The sequence below is a fragment of the Tauraco erythrolophus genome, chromosome 5 (assembly GCF_009769465.1).
Source record: "Tauraco erythrolophus isolate bTauEry1 chromosome 5, bTauEry1.pri, whole genome shotgun sequence".
Lineage (NCBI taxonomy): Eukaryota > Metazoa > Chordata > Aves > Musophagiformes > Musophagidae > Tauraco > Tauraco erythrolophus.
Window position 1 is genome coordinate 17,571,002 of NC_141469.1, and position 17,025 is coordinate 17,588,026.

Consider the following 17,025-nt stretch of genomic DNA (forward strand, 5'->3'; position numbering starts at 1 on the left):
CTACTAAAAGCATTTAATTTCTCTAACACACTTCAGAAAACCTGAATACAGTACTCTCTAAAAAATATAAAACTATGCAATGGAAGCACCCCCATAATCCTCGTGATGCAAATGTGATACATACAGAGAGTAACATTTTCTAGTTTTATGGGCTAACATAAAAAAGGTAATATAATTTGTTTTATTCACATATGTGTGGAAGATCAATGCAGTAATTCAGAAGAGATCACATTAGTATCAGTAGTAGTAACACAGTTATACACAGACTCTACATTTCATTAGTACTGAATACTTTTATTGGTTAAGCCTTAATTTTATTAAGCAAACCAAATTCCTAAATTAGATATCTTTTTGATTTTCAAAATATGAAAACTAAAAAATAATTATAAACAAATCTGTAGGTGATTCGAAAGCAACAGAACAGTCTTTTCATATGCTATGAATATAGTGCAAGAAGAGCAGAAAAGTGCTTTATCTTCACCCCAACTATGGAAATGCCTAACTTTTTATAAGCCATTTTATATTATATTTTATAATATAAACAATGTTAAGACAATTCCAGTCACCACTGTAAACCTCCCCTCCAAGAAAGTACATCCAAACAAAATAACTACAGTGAAAACCCAAAAACTTTGAAGACATAGAAGAACATTCCCTCATCTGATTGGCCTCTACCTGGTAGGTATAGGTGAGGTATCATTAGGGAAGAGGATTGGAGAAAATGGGATATTCCAACTACAAAGACGTTTGTTGGAAAAGGAATAGGACAAGTATGGGTGTAGCAAACAATCTGGTGACAATTTTTAACATATAAGCAACAGCTTGAGACCACCTTCTAGATATGATTATAACCAATAAAGCAAAACAGATCAAAAACACGGTGGTGAAAGGAACTTACATGAAAGTGGTGAAGATATGAGGGTATTCAATATACTTTATAAGGAAAAGAACAAAGACAACAGGATAATTTTTTGAAGTACTGTGGGAAGACAGGTTTCAATAGATAGAGAACATTGTTCTGTAAGATCTCACGGGAAGTTAAGTCTACAGAAAAACAGAGGAAAAGGTAATAAGGATACTAGCAAAAACTGCTCCAATGCAGCAGAAGGATAAGATAGACAAGAAGATACTAGCTGGCACAACTTCAAGTTCTCCAGTGACTGTAAACACAGGAAAGTCAGGCAGGAAGATCAAAATAAGTGAGATTTTTCTGAACCAGTGTAAGAGACGAGGTATGAGCAAGCAAGGACAAAACCAGGACAGCCAAGCATAGATGAGATGCAACTAACAGTGACATCAGGAATAACAGTCATTCTAGAAACACAAAAATGCGTTGAGTTTTCATGAGAAGTTGGTCTGTTATTAAGAGCAAGCAATACCAACAGATGATGCTGCACGTTTAAAAGTATTTCAGTAAGTCTCCAATAAAAAGGGCAACTGCAGTCAAGCAGCAAATATAAAGTAAAAGCAGCAATGAGAACTATTGTCTCAATTAGAGAATACCTAAATAAGGTAAATGTTTGGAACTCAATTGGCCTGACAATACTTATTTGAAGATACTGTGAAAATGAAACTTCATAATCCCCGTTTTAATAATGAAACTACATAATCCTGGAGTTGTAACTCTTGTTCATGGATATTGGGGCAGGTTCTGAAACACTAAAAAGTCTTGTGTTGTTTAAAAAGCAGGAAAAGGAAAAATGAGATGTTAGAGAGTAGTCTGCTTAATCCCAACAAACAGAAAAAGTACTGGGGGAACATTTCTAGTTTTATATATATACACCCCCACACACACTCACCCCATTTCCTAGAAGAAGACGAGGAGATGAGCAACAGCTGATTTGGATTTGTTATGAACAAATCATGTCAAAATGATTTTTTTTACTGCAATGGCAAAGTAACAGGACTTGTGTTCAGAGAGACTTCATATATTTTGACTTTAGCAAGGACTCTGGCACTGTTTCACATGGGTAATTTCTTAAGGAAAATAGGGAAGCATATGTTTAGAAGGTGCTATTATACGTTAGATGAAAAGCCAGTTGGAAAGCTATATTCAGAAAGCTATTCATTGTAAAAATGGCAAATGTATCAAGGGGCATTCCTGAACTGTGCACTACCTAATATTCTCTTTAATGATCAATTTGATAGAGTAAGACTGCAAACTACATTTGCAGACACGAGTTGCTGCAAGTCTGCTGGACGACAGGGGAAGAATTCAGAATGAGTTTGACAAATTGGACAAACAGTCTAAAAAGAACATAAATCAGAAAGTTTAAAGACAAGTTTCCACAGTCAAACTACACAGAGGAGGAGAAACAAATGAGCAGACAACGGTTCTTCAGAAAAGACTGAAATTTATATTGGCTCATACACTTAAAGAATTAACATTATCATGCTGTTTTGAAAGAAACAGATAGCCCATGTGTTATGATGTGAAAAGTACTGGTCTGTAAACCAGGTTGTTTTCTACTTATTACTGGAAAGGCTTCAACTGCATTGCTGGGTCTACTTTGAGGAAGATAGACAACTGAAGAGGAGAGGAACACAAAAAAAATCAGAGGTCTAGAAAAACATGACTTATGGCAAAAGACAGAAAGAATTGGGTTATTAAATCTGGAAGCAACAAATTGCAGGTCATGGTGATCCAAATAACTGGAAGTTGTTGCAAGGAGGAAATAAATAATCTGTTCTCTACACAAAGAATAAATATATAAGAAATGACAGAATGCAACTGCTGCAAAAAAATAACTGGATACTAGGCTGAATACTGGGAAAAAACTGCTAATGACAGGGCTTCTGAGGCTCAAAAAAATGTATTTGCCGAAGTTTTTAGCAGAAAGTTGGACAAACACCAGTGGAGAACGGTTTTGGTGTAGTTAAGCCTTCCTTGGGAAAAGAGAATAGATCAGGTGACCAAAGCTCCTGCCTACCCTGTGATTACAAAGTAAAATGCGATCCCTCAACCTCAGAAACATCCAAACGCTGAGAGTTGCCACTTGAGCTTCAAAGCGAGAGTGGGATCTGAAAGTGATGCACATCATTTATATGCAAATGGTTTCTCTCATCTCTTTTCTCCAGCCATCACACTTAGTTCCTCCTCTCACCCCTCACTTCTCGCCTTCCCACCACCTCCATCACATTAGGCTGGGCAAGTGCAAAACGTGGCATCTTTCCCCAAGTACACCGCCCTCTCCCAGTAACCTCTGCACATTCTACCACCCTGTTCAGGAACACAAGTCCTGAAGCATAACGTGGTGTCCCCAAGCGGCACCCTGCTATTAGATCAGAGCCTCCAAGCATGCAAAAGCCATCCTTGTGATACAGATCACACATGGGCTTCAAGGGGTACCAAGGGGAGGATTACCGCCTCTCCCTCCTACCTCCCCCACCTCCCCAAGCAAGCCACATGCCAAGGAGAGAAAAATAAAAGCCCCTTATATATATACCAAACAAAACACTTATTTATCAAGTATGCTATAGCCCACCTGGCTTGTCAGCTTGAGTCAAGTACAATTTCAAAACATGAATATATGCAGCCCAGAGATCAAGAGCTCCTAAAGTAATGAAACCAAGTAAAGAAACTTAAATAAAACTTAACTGATGGGTGCCCAATGGGATAGTATTTAGGGCAGCTTGATCATACTAGTCTGCTGACTGATGTAGATCAGAGGCAACAGGTACTATGAAAGGAGGAAATAAATGCTCCTGGTTTCGATTATTTTTGTTGAAACTACTCTGGCATCATGATTTGGTACAGTGCCATTGGACGCATGCTGCTGTAAAGTCATTTCAGGAAGGAAATTACAGATAATTAAATAGACATGAAAAATAGGAAAGATGTATCAACTTTGAGAGAATCTAAAATTCCAATGAATAGTACTCATTGAAAGCATGATTAAACTGTATTTTTGAGGTAAAAAAATCTTACGCTTCAAATACAACAAGACATCAGACAAGTTAAATATCTGGCATCCCACAAATGGATGGAAGTTACAGTTGCAGTAACAGGGCTCAAAACCCAACAGGTCTGCTGGTGCCTTCCGTTTCTGACAAAATCAGAACTAAGCAGAAACAGCTCTTTTTATTTGTCTTTTCAAAAAAATTTTGACTGAGCAGAGATGCCTATAGAAAGCTATTTCTGGGAAAAATTAAATGCCTCAGATTACCATCTCTTTGAAGCAGAAACTGTCTTTTACTATACACATGTCTAGGCCTATGTATAGTGCCATGAGATTCCAATTCGTAACAAAGGCTTCCCGGCATGCCATATCACAAAAAAGAGCTACATAATGGCAACGAGTAAGCACAGGAGCCATTGTATGCTCCTAAAAGTACAAGTTTAATAGGACTGCAAACAAAGAGACTTATCAGGTAGCTACTGTTTGATTTTAAACAGTAGTTAAAACAGAGTAATATTAACTTCGAAAACTGCAAAATTTTAATATGACAGAAATTTGCATGAGAGAAGACAGTCAACAGATTATAAGAAAATCTACCTATTCTTATTCGATACCGGGTACAAAATCTCAGCATGGGATCTGTTAAGGTCATAAAGGAGCCTGAAGCCTCAAGGTCTTGTTCACAAAGCAGGCAAGCCTGGCAAATACTCAACACGAAGAACTTCTCAGAACAGGCCTAGCAATCTGTAAAGATTGGCTGCGGTTGCACGCTTGAAAACACTATAAGGAGACACCTACAAATGTTCATTGCTTCATACCACTAAAATATTTAGGGTTTTCTCCGCAAAAGGGCAGTTTTGATCTTTAGGATTTACAAGCTCCCTTCACTGTCAAGCTCCTAAGTTCCTTTCACAGGCTTTTTGGAGTTTACGAGCTTACAAGCTCTGCAAAAACAGCGCAGAGTTTTGCATTTTCTTTAAATTGAAAGATTGCAAAATATGTATAAAGTATTCACATAGATTTTTGTCCCTCAACCAAAGCCATATTTATTTAAAAATGCTCATAAAATTCTGCTAGCCACATCCCAGAAAAGCTCCCATCTCTGGAATCTGACTGTTGGAAGGATAATGGAGATACTTTGCTCTCATCCTCTGCTTGAAGATTCTGTAACTATGTGAACTAAACTTCTTAATCTTGTGCAATTTCTGAATAGTTTTCACAGTCAACATCAAATCATTTGCCAGTTAAATTCAGATACTCATTCTGATATTAATTAGTTGTGCTTCTTCAAAATAGTTCACAGGATGCAATTTCAGTCAAACCATCTCTTGTTCAAATTCAGATAACTCCAGTTGAGTAACAGCTTGAGTATGGAACACATAACTCTACCAAATTGATTAATTTGGAAGATGTCAGATATTGCTTACATTACATGAAATTATATGCCAGTTATAATTGCAATATATGCCAGATACAACAGCACTTCTTGCTTTCCAGATGTCCATTTTGTCCTCTGCAGACAGTAGGTATGTTTTTACTAGTATTTAAACAAGGTCAGAGAAGACATTAAGCGTATGGTAGAAAACACTTTTGAAGACAGAATATACTGCTTCTCACCTCTTCCCTTCAAAGTATTTCATTTTTGGCTGAACAGGGAGAACAGGACCAACGCCTGGCTATGATATGCCCCTCTATTCATGTATGTAAGCTCTCACCAGCTGCCTTGAAAGGCTCTTATTCCTACGAACTGGCTCACTGAGGCTTTTTGTCAAGCTGCATGTCTGCCGCCTTCTTTGCTTTGGGCACTAGGAATTAATTTTTTGTGTGGAGTGAAACCGGCATAACAAGATCACTTTCTACCCTCCCTGTTATATAATGCACATTATAAGGCACAGCAGGGCTGAGCAGTCATAGCGTTTCATTGCTTTCCACAGAACATCATGAGTTAAAAGAGAGAAACTTCATGAGTAAAAAGATTCCGGATTTCCTGGGAAACAGTGCAAGACGGAAGAGAGAAAATCATTTGGGAAGTGCAAGGTGAGTTTGGGTGGAGAGGGGTTAAAACTGAATTAGGCTGAAGCAGGATTACTCTGACGTAGTAGTTTGGTTATATGGTACGAGCCCTGTTGCTTGCACTGGAACCAATTAAAATGCCTAGCACGTGAGAGCAAGGATTAGGCACGTAGCACCCTAACAAAGTGTTAAACGAAAAAAGTTTGAAGCTTGCTTCTTTAACCAGTCCCAGGTGTCTGTTCTTCTTTCACCTAAGTGTCCTGCTCAGGCCATTACACATCTTAGCACAGTGACCTTAGGCTAAGTTAAAATTCACTGTCTGCACAACTCTATTGATAGCTAAGGCACCGCTATGAGAACCTATATGCATACCATTACAGTTGCATAGAATGCAGTCTGCACTGGAGCAATGTATAGTGGTTTTTGTTTTAAACAACCTAAATGCAGGTATTTAATCAAATCATCATGCAGAGAGAAAAAGATTTACTCAGATTGAACAGGAAAGACACAAAATGAGTTCTCTTCTCTCACCCCTGGAGCCACTCCTTCCCAACTGAATGAGTGACAAGAAAAAAATGTATTAGTAATGTTCAGTATCCTACAACTTTAAAAATCAGTTCTACTTGTGCTGCAAAGCAAGCACTGTTTACCCTCAATTGTTTAAACTAGAACTGATCATAACTATAGAAAAAAAACCCAAACACTGTACTTTGACATTCATGTTACCTAAAATTTCTTCTCTCAAACCATTTTTGGACAACATCCTTATAAAACAGGTTTTTCTGATTTTGCTTACCTCTTCTTGGGTTATCACCAATGATATTGGTTTTGCCATTCCAGTACCAGAGCAGCAATGTTGCATCACGTGATCCTGAGAGAATGTAACAATTTCCTCCAATATAGGACTCAGAACGAGTAAGACAGGTTACAACATCCCAGTGTCCAAATATGACTTGCATCAGTTTACCTGAAACACATAAAATTGAGTGGTTTAAAACTACGCTTTTATTTTTTCTAAGGCAAGTTACACACATTATAAAGTATTTTAGAAATATTTTTCTATTTAAAAAAGGTTCCAAAAAGAACTATAGTGCAGAGTGCTATTTTTTTTTTCTTGATTTGGTGGAAACTTATTTAAAAGTACAGTAGTTCATACAAAAAATATTTAGAGCCCATAAATATTATACTTTATTCAAAGGCCAGTCATGCCAGAAGTTTAATTTTATATGTTGACATTCACCTTACAGACAGGAAATATGATGGGATGCTCTTTTAAGGCAAGTTTGCTGATGAAAGTAACACTAAAAATGCAGATCTGATGATGATGTGGGAAACAGAATCAGAAGAAGCTACAGAATCTTTGGGACCCAGAAGAAATTGGTAGTGTGAGAGCATATATGTGCATATAGTATATGGAGCTTTCGAGCATCTCCTTCAACAGAGAAAAGGAGATTTAGATGAAAAATTACTCTTGTACCCAGGTTTTTCCATCACCATTTAAACACTTGCCAATTATTTCAACCAGCATCCTTCCCTTTTAAGAATTTCTGTAATGTTCAAAAAATCTCAGAAGATAGACCTGGAAAAAACTCTTACTTATCATATAGGACAAAGGCTTGTACCGCTGATAGAGACATAAACGTTAAAAAGAAAGGAAAGCCTAGGCAGTTAAAAATGTGTCATTCAAGAGTCTGCATAAACATGAACATGACTACTACCTTTTACCCTTAACTACACAGGACAGTATTTTTAGAAAAATGTAAATTTGGATGCTTATGCATAGTGAATTTGCACATGGGAGAGGAAACGCATGTAAAGTCACCCATAGCAGATCTCTGCCAGGCCACCCTGTCAGGCTGGCTCCGACACAGCAAACACGTCACATGTCCCACCGGTTTCTGGATCTGCCAGCAGCAGATCTCACTGGATTTGCTGAAGACTAGCAACTGGAGATCTTGCAGAGACAGGGCAAAAAGATATATACGTTTCTTTTGTGCCTACTTGGCCCATTCAGGTAATGTGGGCCAGGCCAAATTCTGCATCCGATGACACAAGGCAGTGTGATGTGTGATGCCATTAATGTGTGATCTCAGATTCCTCAGCCCAAATGACCACGCATCCATTTGTGCTTCGGGCTGAATAAAGAATGGGGAAGAACAGAAGGGGAAAAGGCTTTGAAAGGATTAACAACACAGGTCAAAAAAGAAATGGGAAATGCAAACTACTGTACCTGAACTAAAATGTTCTGAAAAGCCTTTAAAAATAGTAACTAGTAACATGACAAGTAGTAACACAAATCAGCGTTTGGAGTCAAATTAAGCACATCTTAATGAAATATTTTGGTGCATGAATTAAAAATTATTAGCTTATACTATGGCTAGTAGGATATGCTTGGTAACCCTCTTCCTATGCAGTACAAAGGCACTGTATTCATATCCAGCCACTAAATAACACTAACTGTAACAAAAGACTTCAGGGAGTGACTCTGAAGAAAGTACAAAAATAATGTTAACAGCCTGATTTATAATAGAAGTTCAAAAAGATCTCCACTGCATTAAAGTGGAGAAAACCTGAAAAAACCACAAGAGAAAGGTATGAATATCCAGAAAAAAAAGGGAATTACTTTAGTACATGAAGAAAAAATTGAATAACATGATGTAATTTGAAAGGAAACCTGTACAACATATTTAAAACAAAACACTGATTAGGCAAGGGTAATCCTCCAAGAGAAATTGTGAAATGAAGTACCATCACATGAGCCTTTTCTGACTGGAAGGGGCAAAACGCTGGGAGGTACACTTCCTGTGCACATCCACCTTGTATCGGAAGGGAGAGTTACTCACTCATCTCTGTGTGTCTGTAAGAGTGTTCCACAGCTGTCACCTCTGCACACCAGGGCTTTCCTTTGTGCCGCGGGGTCACCTCACTGTCTCACATGCCGACCAGTCAACAGATTTAGTCAGAAAAAGTTACTGAACTTCACAACCAGGAGCAGTGGAACACTCACAGGCTACATAACCTCATTTTGGAAATACACAAAAATATCTCACCAAGTGTATGTTTTTCCCTGAAGAGTCAAGTTGTCAATTACATGGTTAGATTTGAGAATAATTCCATTATGTGATATATTTCTCAGCTGTAGAGCCGTAGGTACTCAACTACCTGAGGTGATTTATACTTTTAGAACACAAGTTTATGTTATGAACATTGCCGAGTTATAGAGATCTCTCTGTCAATTATATTCTATGTTTATAGGTTCTGTTCTAGAAAACAAACATTTTCCAAATTACTTGTTTGACAGTTGTTCATGCAGTTGCACTGCCTTGCTAGTTTTACTTTGTTACTGTGCAGCTAAGGTTCAATCAATTCCAACAAAACAAGAAATAATCTTTTGCTCTTTCATATTAGTAAAAAAAAAAAAAATCATTAATCTCATATAAGTTCAACTTTTTTTTTTTGTTTCCCTTAGTATGAGCTGTCCTCTCTATACAGTAATATCAAACTTCACCATATGCACTCAGCTATCCCTTTTTGACAGAACAAATTTTCTAGTTAATGTTTTATTCGACAGCTGTGCTACAAATAATTAAAAGAAAAATAAGAGTCAAGTCTCTGCACTACTGAATCTAAAGAGCTGTCTAGAAATCATTCCCAGTGCTGGAGGAAGGTTTTATTGTGCTTCTGCTATACTAGCTGTGCTGAGAACCCATGATTTATGTTAAAAGTATTTCCTGTTAAAACAGCCGAAACAAACCCAAAATCCAATAGGAAAAAGGTTTCCTCTTTGTGTAAGTGCTAAAACATAATTGAATTCAACACTTGTGATCACTTGCCATTATGCATTACCGATCACATCCTCTTTTTTCCTTGTTTTTCTGCAGATTTCAGAGTATTTCACTACTATATTCTCATTTTAATTCAAAGCAAAATAAACGACATCTGAATTCACTTGATTTAGGCTAGAGCTAGAGTAGCTATATTGACAAATAGGAGACACGCAGAGGACACAAGTCTTCTGCAACTTTTTTGACAACTGTATTTTGGTTTATAGCATAATTAGCTATGGGAGGAATGGGATGTCTGGTGCATGTGACTTACACACAGAGGACATAATGAGATATTTGTAGTTCAGATCCATACAGGACAAAGCTACTAAAATCATGTAAGTTCCTTCCATAGGTGTTAAGTAAAATATATTCTTTGACATAAAAAATTAGTTCTCTATTCATGCAAATCAAGAATATACACTGAATATTTATTACTGCTAGCTAACTTTTCTGAAGATCTCCTTTCAACTCACAGGTTTATGTAAATTTATTTTCATCAATGAGAAAATTAAACTAAGAAGGGCCTAACAAGATGTCTGTATAATGAATTGTAGGCAGTCAATATGAAGCAAATGGAACTTCTCCTTCATACTTAAGGCTTTAAAATTGCAAAAATGACAGATATGCTAAAATATGCCACGAGATCTAGTCTTAACAGATTTTCATTAAAGGCCATCGGGTTTTGTTTATTATTTTGGTTTCCAAGTGCGAAAAACACTACTAACGAATATATTTAAGAAATGATGACAAACATGTAGGATATTCCTTAGGGATTAATAACCTACTGGAAAGCTTGATGGCACACACACATTAACCACACTGGGTCATTAATCCCAAAGAAGTACCTTGCAGTAAGGTCGCTATTCCCATTATAAGATAATGAAAGGGAAAAAATCATATCTATTTTTTTCTGGGGCTCCACGGCTTTTAAATTCCTGTAGCTCTTAACACTGAAAGATTCTTTTCTATTTAGCATGACACATGCATGACTTCAATGGTTTGGATACATGCCAGCTGACAGACTAATTTAACTGCAGCCCATTATATCGATCAGTTTATGTTATATAGAATCGTGAAAGAATTCAGTGGCTCCAAATCAATTTTTCTATTACAGCATAGCTTTCAAAGGCTTTCATAAGTATCCTTTCACCAGATTTCAAGACTTTACTTCTGTTCTTATTCTATGGTGATTGCCTGCATTTCCTAAAAAAACCCTCTCTGGTGCTGAAAACTAACCAGAGTTTAATTCAAGTAAGCGCTCTAAGAACAATTAATTCTCCTGGTATGCAAAGCTTGACAAAAACTCATTTACTTGTGGAAACTACAGTGTAAGAACAGGCATGCCTGTCATATAGATTTGGAGTGTGATGCCTTGGCTGAACAAGAGCTCCTTGTCTTACATTTAGCATCATTCCACAAAAATTATGGCATACAATACATAGTAGCAGTAGGTAAGAAAAGATTTGACAAATCTTATTAATAGAGGACTAAATACATACTCCAATTTCTCTCCCCGCCCCCCATTCTCTCTTTATTTGGAAATGTAGGTTGGCAATGAACAGAAAAATCTTCTAGGCTGTTCTCATATTTTAAAAATACATTACCTGAGTCGGTAGAATAAACTCGGAAACTCTTGTCCCAGAAGCCACAGACCAAGATGTAACGATTATCAGAGGTGATGACAAAACACTGGGAATGTACCTGAATGCTTTGGTCTAAAAGGTCAGTGATTTGCCTTCTGTGCATACCCGTATTGCTGGCTGGACACAAAGACACACAAATGGAGAAGTTTTAGCACGTATATTCACAGAACAAAAGCACATTTTTGAAACTCACGTTCACAACAAAACTATTCCTCAATGCTGTTACTTGCTTTTTGTGGCAGGGACATTTTCCTTCTACTTTTACTATAAAATACTCATTACACTTCTGGGAACAATGCTAATTCCTTGCAGTATATATTCTAAAACAGAAGAAATGTCTTCTTTAAGTCAAATGCAGCTGACAAATATAAATGAAAGATTGCAAAAGGAATGGTACATAAAAATGTAATAAGCTTCCTTCCCCCTTCCTCTAGTATAGGAAATTAAAAACTTAAGAAACAAATGAAGGGAATGTAATTATAAGACAGCACACACATATATATATGCTATATAATGGCTGAAATGCAGCAGATAACAGAATTATGATTTCAGAATTGTACACAAGTTGTATTTCATTGCAAGCATTGTAATTTAAAAAAAGAATAACTGCAGTAAACATCACTACCATTTCATACTTTTTTGAGCATTGCACAAAAATTAATCAGCTTATCTCCACAATCTCCTTTAGGACTGAGGGCAAATATTTACCCTACTTTGATCACTTGCTGTTTCATTTCCCCAGATAATCTTGCATTGTGAACCCACAGAATGGGCAGGAATCAATTAATGAAGACATTTTTCATACTATATTTTGTCCTTATTGATATATGTGCATATATATATATATAAGGGTCCCTATAGATATATATCATGAAAATCCTACACTGTAGGAAGAACTTTTAATGTTGTCTGTTCCCAAGGGAACCTGACTCCCATCCCAGGCAAGTTCTCCTGGGCCTGGGTTTATCTGCTGACTGCTTAGAGCACCATTGCTCCATTCCAGGTGGTCCCTCAGACCTGTCTCTGTCCTGGTCTTGTGCTCTTCTTTACTCTTTGTTCTTTAACTTCCTTCCATTCTCACAGTGTAGCTATCCTCTAAGCCTCGGGCTTATTCCATTTACTCTATACCAAGTCTTTATTCGTGCTTTCACTATGTTTAAAATGTTGATACTGCCTTGTCCACATGGGTAGCAAATAATTTAGCAAGGTACTGTCATTTGCTCTGCAGGAAACATGTAACAGGGCCTTGACCGCTGCTGGGACCACTTAAAAGAGTAACAGCAACACATTATAAATGCACAGTGAAGCATTCTGTAAGACAAAATAATGGCAAATAAGCCCCCCAGAAACCATGAAGACAGACACATTCAGTGTGGGTAAGACCTTCAAAAAACTTCACCTGAAAAAGAGGTCTAGGATCTACGTCATATCAGACATCGCTGTTTTACACCTTCCTGTGCAACCGGAAAATGAGGACAGCAGGAATCCCTCCTTACGACTAAGACAGCAACAAGATTCCTGCTATAACCATAAAAGCGTAATTTTGTGGTCCTCTTAGGTGCCATTTCTAGGTAAATGCGTCTAGCCACAATTAAAAACCTTTAATATTATCTACATAATTACTTGCTTGTACCCAATGATGCTACTTAACAGTGACAAAGAAACCCTCAAACCTCTTAAACTATGTCCAATGTAATCACAAGGCTGATTTGAGATCTATTGTATAAAGAGAATTAAACCATTTTTCAGAACTATGAACATTAATTTTAAAGGTGTTTATACCAAACTAAAGTCTTTTATAAATTAAAGACAAGCCTGAAAATGGATTTACAATTTTAAAATTGTGAAAAATGCAAACAAAAATAAAAATTTTATTTCCTTCTTATTGTGCTTCATAATACGTAGAAAAATCATCAGACAGACCCAATGTGATTTTGTGTTTTGTTTGGTTTTGTTGTTTGTTTTTTTTTTTTTCTGTGATGTTTATTTATATTTTTAAGATCTACACAATAGCAGGTTTTAAAGCAGAATATACATTTTCTGCTCCAAATATTTTTTGGACAAAACCTATTTCAGGAAGTAAAGTTGAGTTAGAGCACGTCCTCCTCACTATAAATTATAAGTATTGCATTGTTCAGATGGGAATTGATTTTAAAAACTTTGGAAAAACATTTTGATTTTATCAGCCCTATGAAATGGTTTAACATGCCCACACTGTTCCTGATCTAATTATCACAGAGCTCACCCAGCAAAACGGCTACCCAGCAACAGCCTGCACCCACAGACCGACACAAGGCCGTTCCGACTGCGACACGCGTATTTGTTTTGAAATTCACGCCTGCTGGCTGACAGACCTGTCAATCTAACGTGTCCGGGCAAGTTCTTTTTTGATCTCATCTTTCCATGCTTCTGTAATTGGCCGCTTCACTTCTTCTTCACTTAAACTACCATCCCGAAATGGACAGTTTAAAAACCTGAGCTAAGTTGGAACTCTAACAGAATAATTGAGGGGGGAGTGGGGGAACCCGGTCTTCTTTGCTCCTGTGAACTGTCCTACAACTAGTTGGCATTTTGGGGTTAGGTGGTCTGAGTCTTTCTTTTTTGATCACTTTTAAAGTTCTGTTTACCATGCTACAGGCCCCTAAATTACGGTCCAAATATACACACCCCAAAATTGGGTCTATAATGAAAGAAAAGACCAAACTCTAACCATACTAATAGAAAAATCAGCTCTATATAAACTAATAAACCTCCATAATAAAAAGTCATGAATTGAATCTATTACACGGAGACATTCCTCCGCCCCTTTTTAATAAAAGAAAAACAGACAAATTTAACTAGTGATGCTGATCAGAAGATGCAATACCCTTGAAAAATGAATACTAATATCTCAATACTAAAACAGAGTGGGTGATATATTTCAACTTTGAAACCGCTTTGCAATTACACATTAATCCCCTCAGCCTGAACAGCAGGTCCATGAAGAAAGGATTGATCTCCTTTAATGATGAAACCCTGGCACCATGGTTTTATTTTTCACAACACGGTGCAGTTAAGAACCCCACTGTTATTATGAAAATTTCCTCTGCAAAGGAGCTCCATCACATTACCAGAGCACCAATTCATCATAACGTGCCTCGCTCCTGCTCATCAACAAGTCTGAGTGATGAAAAGATCCAATATTATCCTGACAGTACTTCATGCACATTCTCAATCACACATTATTACAGCATCCATATTAATTTTCACTGACACGCGTCCTAGGCCTGTTCAAATTAGGCAAACCAACGAGGGGGAGTTGATGAAATACCAGCATAGCCACAGCTCATTGCATTCCAATTTGCATGCAAATGGTTTATCAGGAAAATTCCATTCCCAGCAACCAGCAAGTGAAAAACAACCGTAATCTACACTTCAGGGCCACCATACAGAGCTTAATGAATCGCAAAGAGAGAAGGAAGTGACAGACCTATGAGAGGATCGATTTCCACTGGCAGCTGGTAAGGCTGGTCTTGTACAGCACCTTGATGAGCTGGAATTCAGGAAAGAAGATTTTTTTAAAACTCTGCATTTTTTTTAATATGTGAAGCCACATACATTTTATAAATCAAAGCTACGTCCTCTTTTTTTTTTTATAAATATTTGAGATTCTTCTGCATCAACTGAATTTAAAAAAAAATAAAATTCCAGGTGCTTTCACGGGCTGCTTATTAAACATTTATTTTAGATTAGTGCTCTTCTGAATGTATGCCATCAGCAGCAGCTCCGGTCCTGAGCCATAAGCTCTAGCAGATGCTTTACTGGCAACCTCTCCTGTCGCAACAAAACAAAATTAAGTGGTAAAGAGCACTGAAAACAAAATGTGACAACCATCTGCTGACTGTAGCAAATACTATTTTCCTCTTTACTTTTTAAAGACTGCTTTGAACAAGTGAAGCACAAAGGACATTTTTTTTAAAAAAAGTCAGTTTATGATGCAGATAGGGAAATCTCATAGTCATCCAGCATTTAAGGATTCATCCATCACCAAAAACCATTTATTTGCAAATTTGCATAGAAGTTAATATATAGTTCTGCTGACCTACATTTCATCCGGGCACCTGGCACACCAGTGAAAGGTTTACCTCCTGAATTTTCCTTCAGTGTTAAAAAAAAAAAAGCGTTTTTTCCCCACAGCCTCACTAAAAACAAAACAAGCAAACAAGCAAACTCCCCCTCCTCCTGCAAACAGCCCACAAGACATTCTTGGAAGCGGAACAAAAAATACTGGCTGAATACTTACATCTATGATTTTTCTATCTACTGTCCATACAAAAATTAGTATCAATAGAAGGGTTTTGTAAATAATTGGGAAGTCAAAGTTCTGCTGCAATGAAAGACTAATGCAGAATGAAACATGAACTCCATGTGATGAAATGGAGGCACCCTGTTGGGTACCAGTGCCATTTGATGTCGGCAAAGCCACCAAACTCATATACAAAAGCAGGAATGAGACATTTAATTACACATCAGTGACAACTGGTCACTTGGCAACTTCACTTTTTTATCATGATGCCTCATTAGTAAAGACAATGCTAAGCCCGCAGCAGGAGGTATGGAGTAGTAATGATACCTGCCCTCTAATCCTAGCAGATCTGATTTTGGTATAAAATCTGAAGGCAACAATAGTGAAGGCTAGTCTCAGGAGTCCATACCCAGAGATCTTAAGCATAGGACTTCATTAACAGCCTGCAGCTGATCAGTGTACTCTCAAAGAGCTGGGGTCAGGTGGGGTTTTTGCGTTTTGTTTTTGTTTGGTTGGCTTTTGTTTGTCTTGACTTATAGGTTTTCTGGAGGTTTTTGTAAAGGCAAGACAAGCTTAAAATGCCTCTAAAGGAGAAAATAGTGAGTCAAAAGAACAGCTTACTGTTCTAACTTTCAGAGATGAGGGAAAACCTAAAATCTGCAGGTTTTGTTCAACTCAAACCAGTTCATTACTACACTCAACAATTGGTTGGTTGCTCGCTCACAGATCATCAACCAGCAGACTTATGGGGAAATAAAAATCAACTCCTACCACTTTAGAACCTCTTTTTTGCCCATTATTGCTGTATGTCCACAAATATTATTTTTTAAAAGCCTTGAATATTATACGCCCAAGGTCACACATCCAAGAGGATATTGCCATCCTCCTTTCAAAGAAACGTCAAGAGCTCTGTAAATAGTTCTTGCTCACAACTTGTTATCTAGACTAGCCTCCTTTCCCCCTTCCTTCCCACCTTTCTTTTTAAGTATTTCTTGGGTGAGTGAAATAATACATTGATGTTTCTATTTGTACAATGTAGAGAGGTAATTTGTAAGAATCAGCAAAAAGTGTGGGAGTCATCTGGCTTTTTTCAAAATGCAATCAAGGGCCCAGATTTCTTAGTAGGAATTTCAGTAATGTGAGTATTAGTCTGGTGCAAATATCTTCTATTTAAGTTATTTGTGTAGAAGCTCCCTTTTCCCTTTCTTGAAGAGCCTTTGACCAGATTTACTGCATAGCACTGAAATAAACTACCTTTCACGGCTTGGGCCTGAGGCTGTCATAGTCAGGGGAAGGAGGATGAGTGCCTTTAAGATTAGAGAACATTAGAATTGAAAACAGAATGACTATATTCTCAA

At 37.3% G+C, this 17,025-nt stretch overlaps 1 protein-coding gene across 5 annotated transcripts in view; it reads right to left on the reverse strand.

Annotated features, from left to right (window-relative positions):
• LRBA (LPS responsive beige-like anchor protein) overlaps positions 1 to 17,025 on the reverse strand; it is a 422,962-nt gene that overhangs the window by 20,605 nt on the left and 385,332 nt on the right. For all 5 annotated transcript variants that reach the window (XM_086612273.1, XM_086612271.1, XM_086612272.1 and 2 more), the window contains 3 exons: positions 14,852 to 14,914; positions 11,344 to 11,499; positions 6,709 to 6,879 (listed from right to left, as the gene is read on the reverse strand). In XM_086612273.1, the coding sequence (XP_086468399.1) occupies positions 6,709 to 6,879; positions 11,344 to 11,499; positions 14,852 to 14,914 (390 nt within the window). The remainder of the gene's footprint in view (positions 1 to 6,708; positions 6,880 to 11,343; positions 11,500 to 14,851; positions 14,915 to 17,025) is intronic.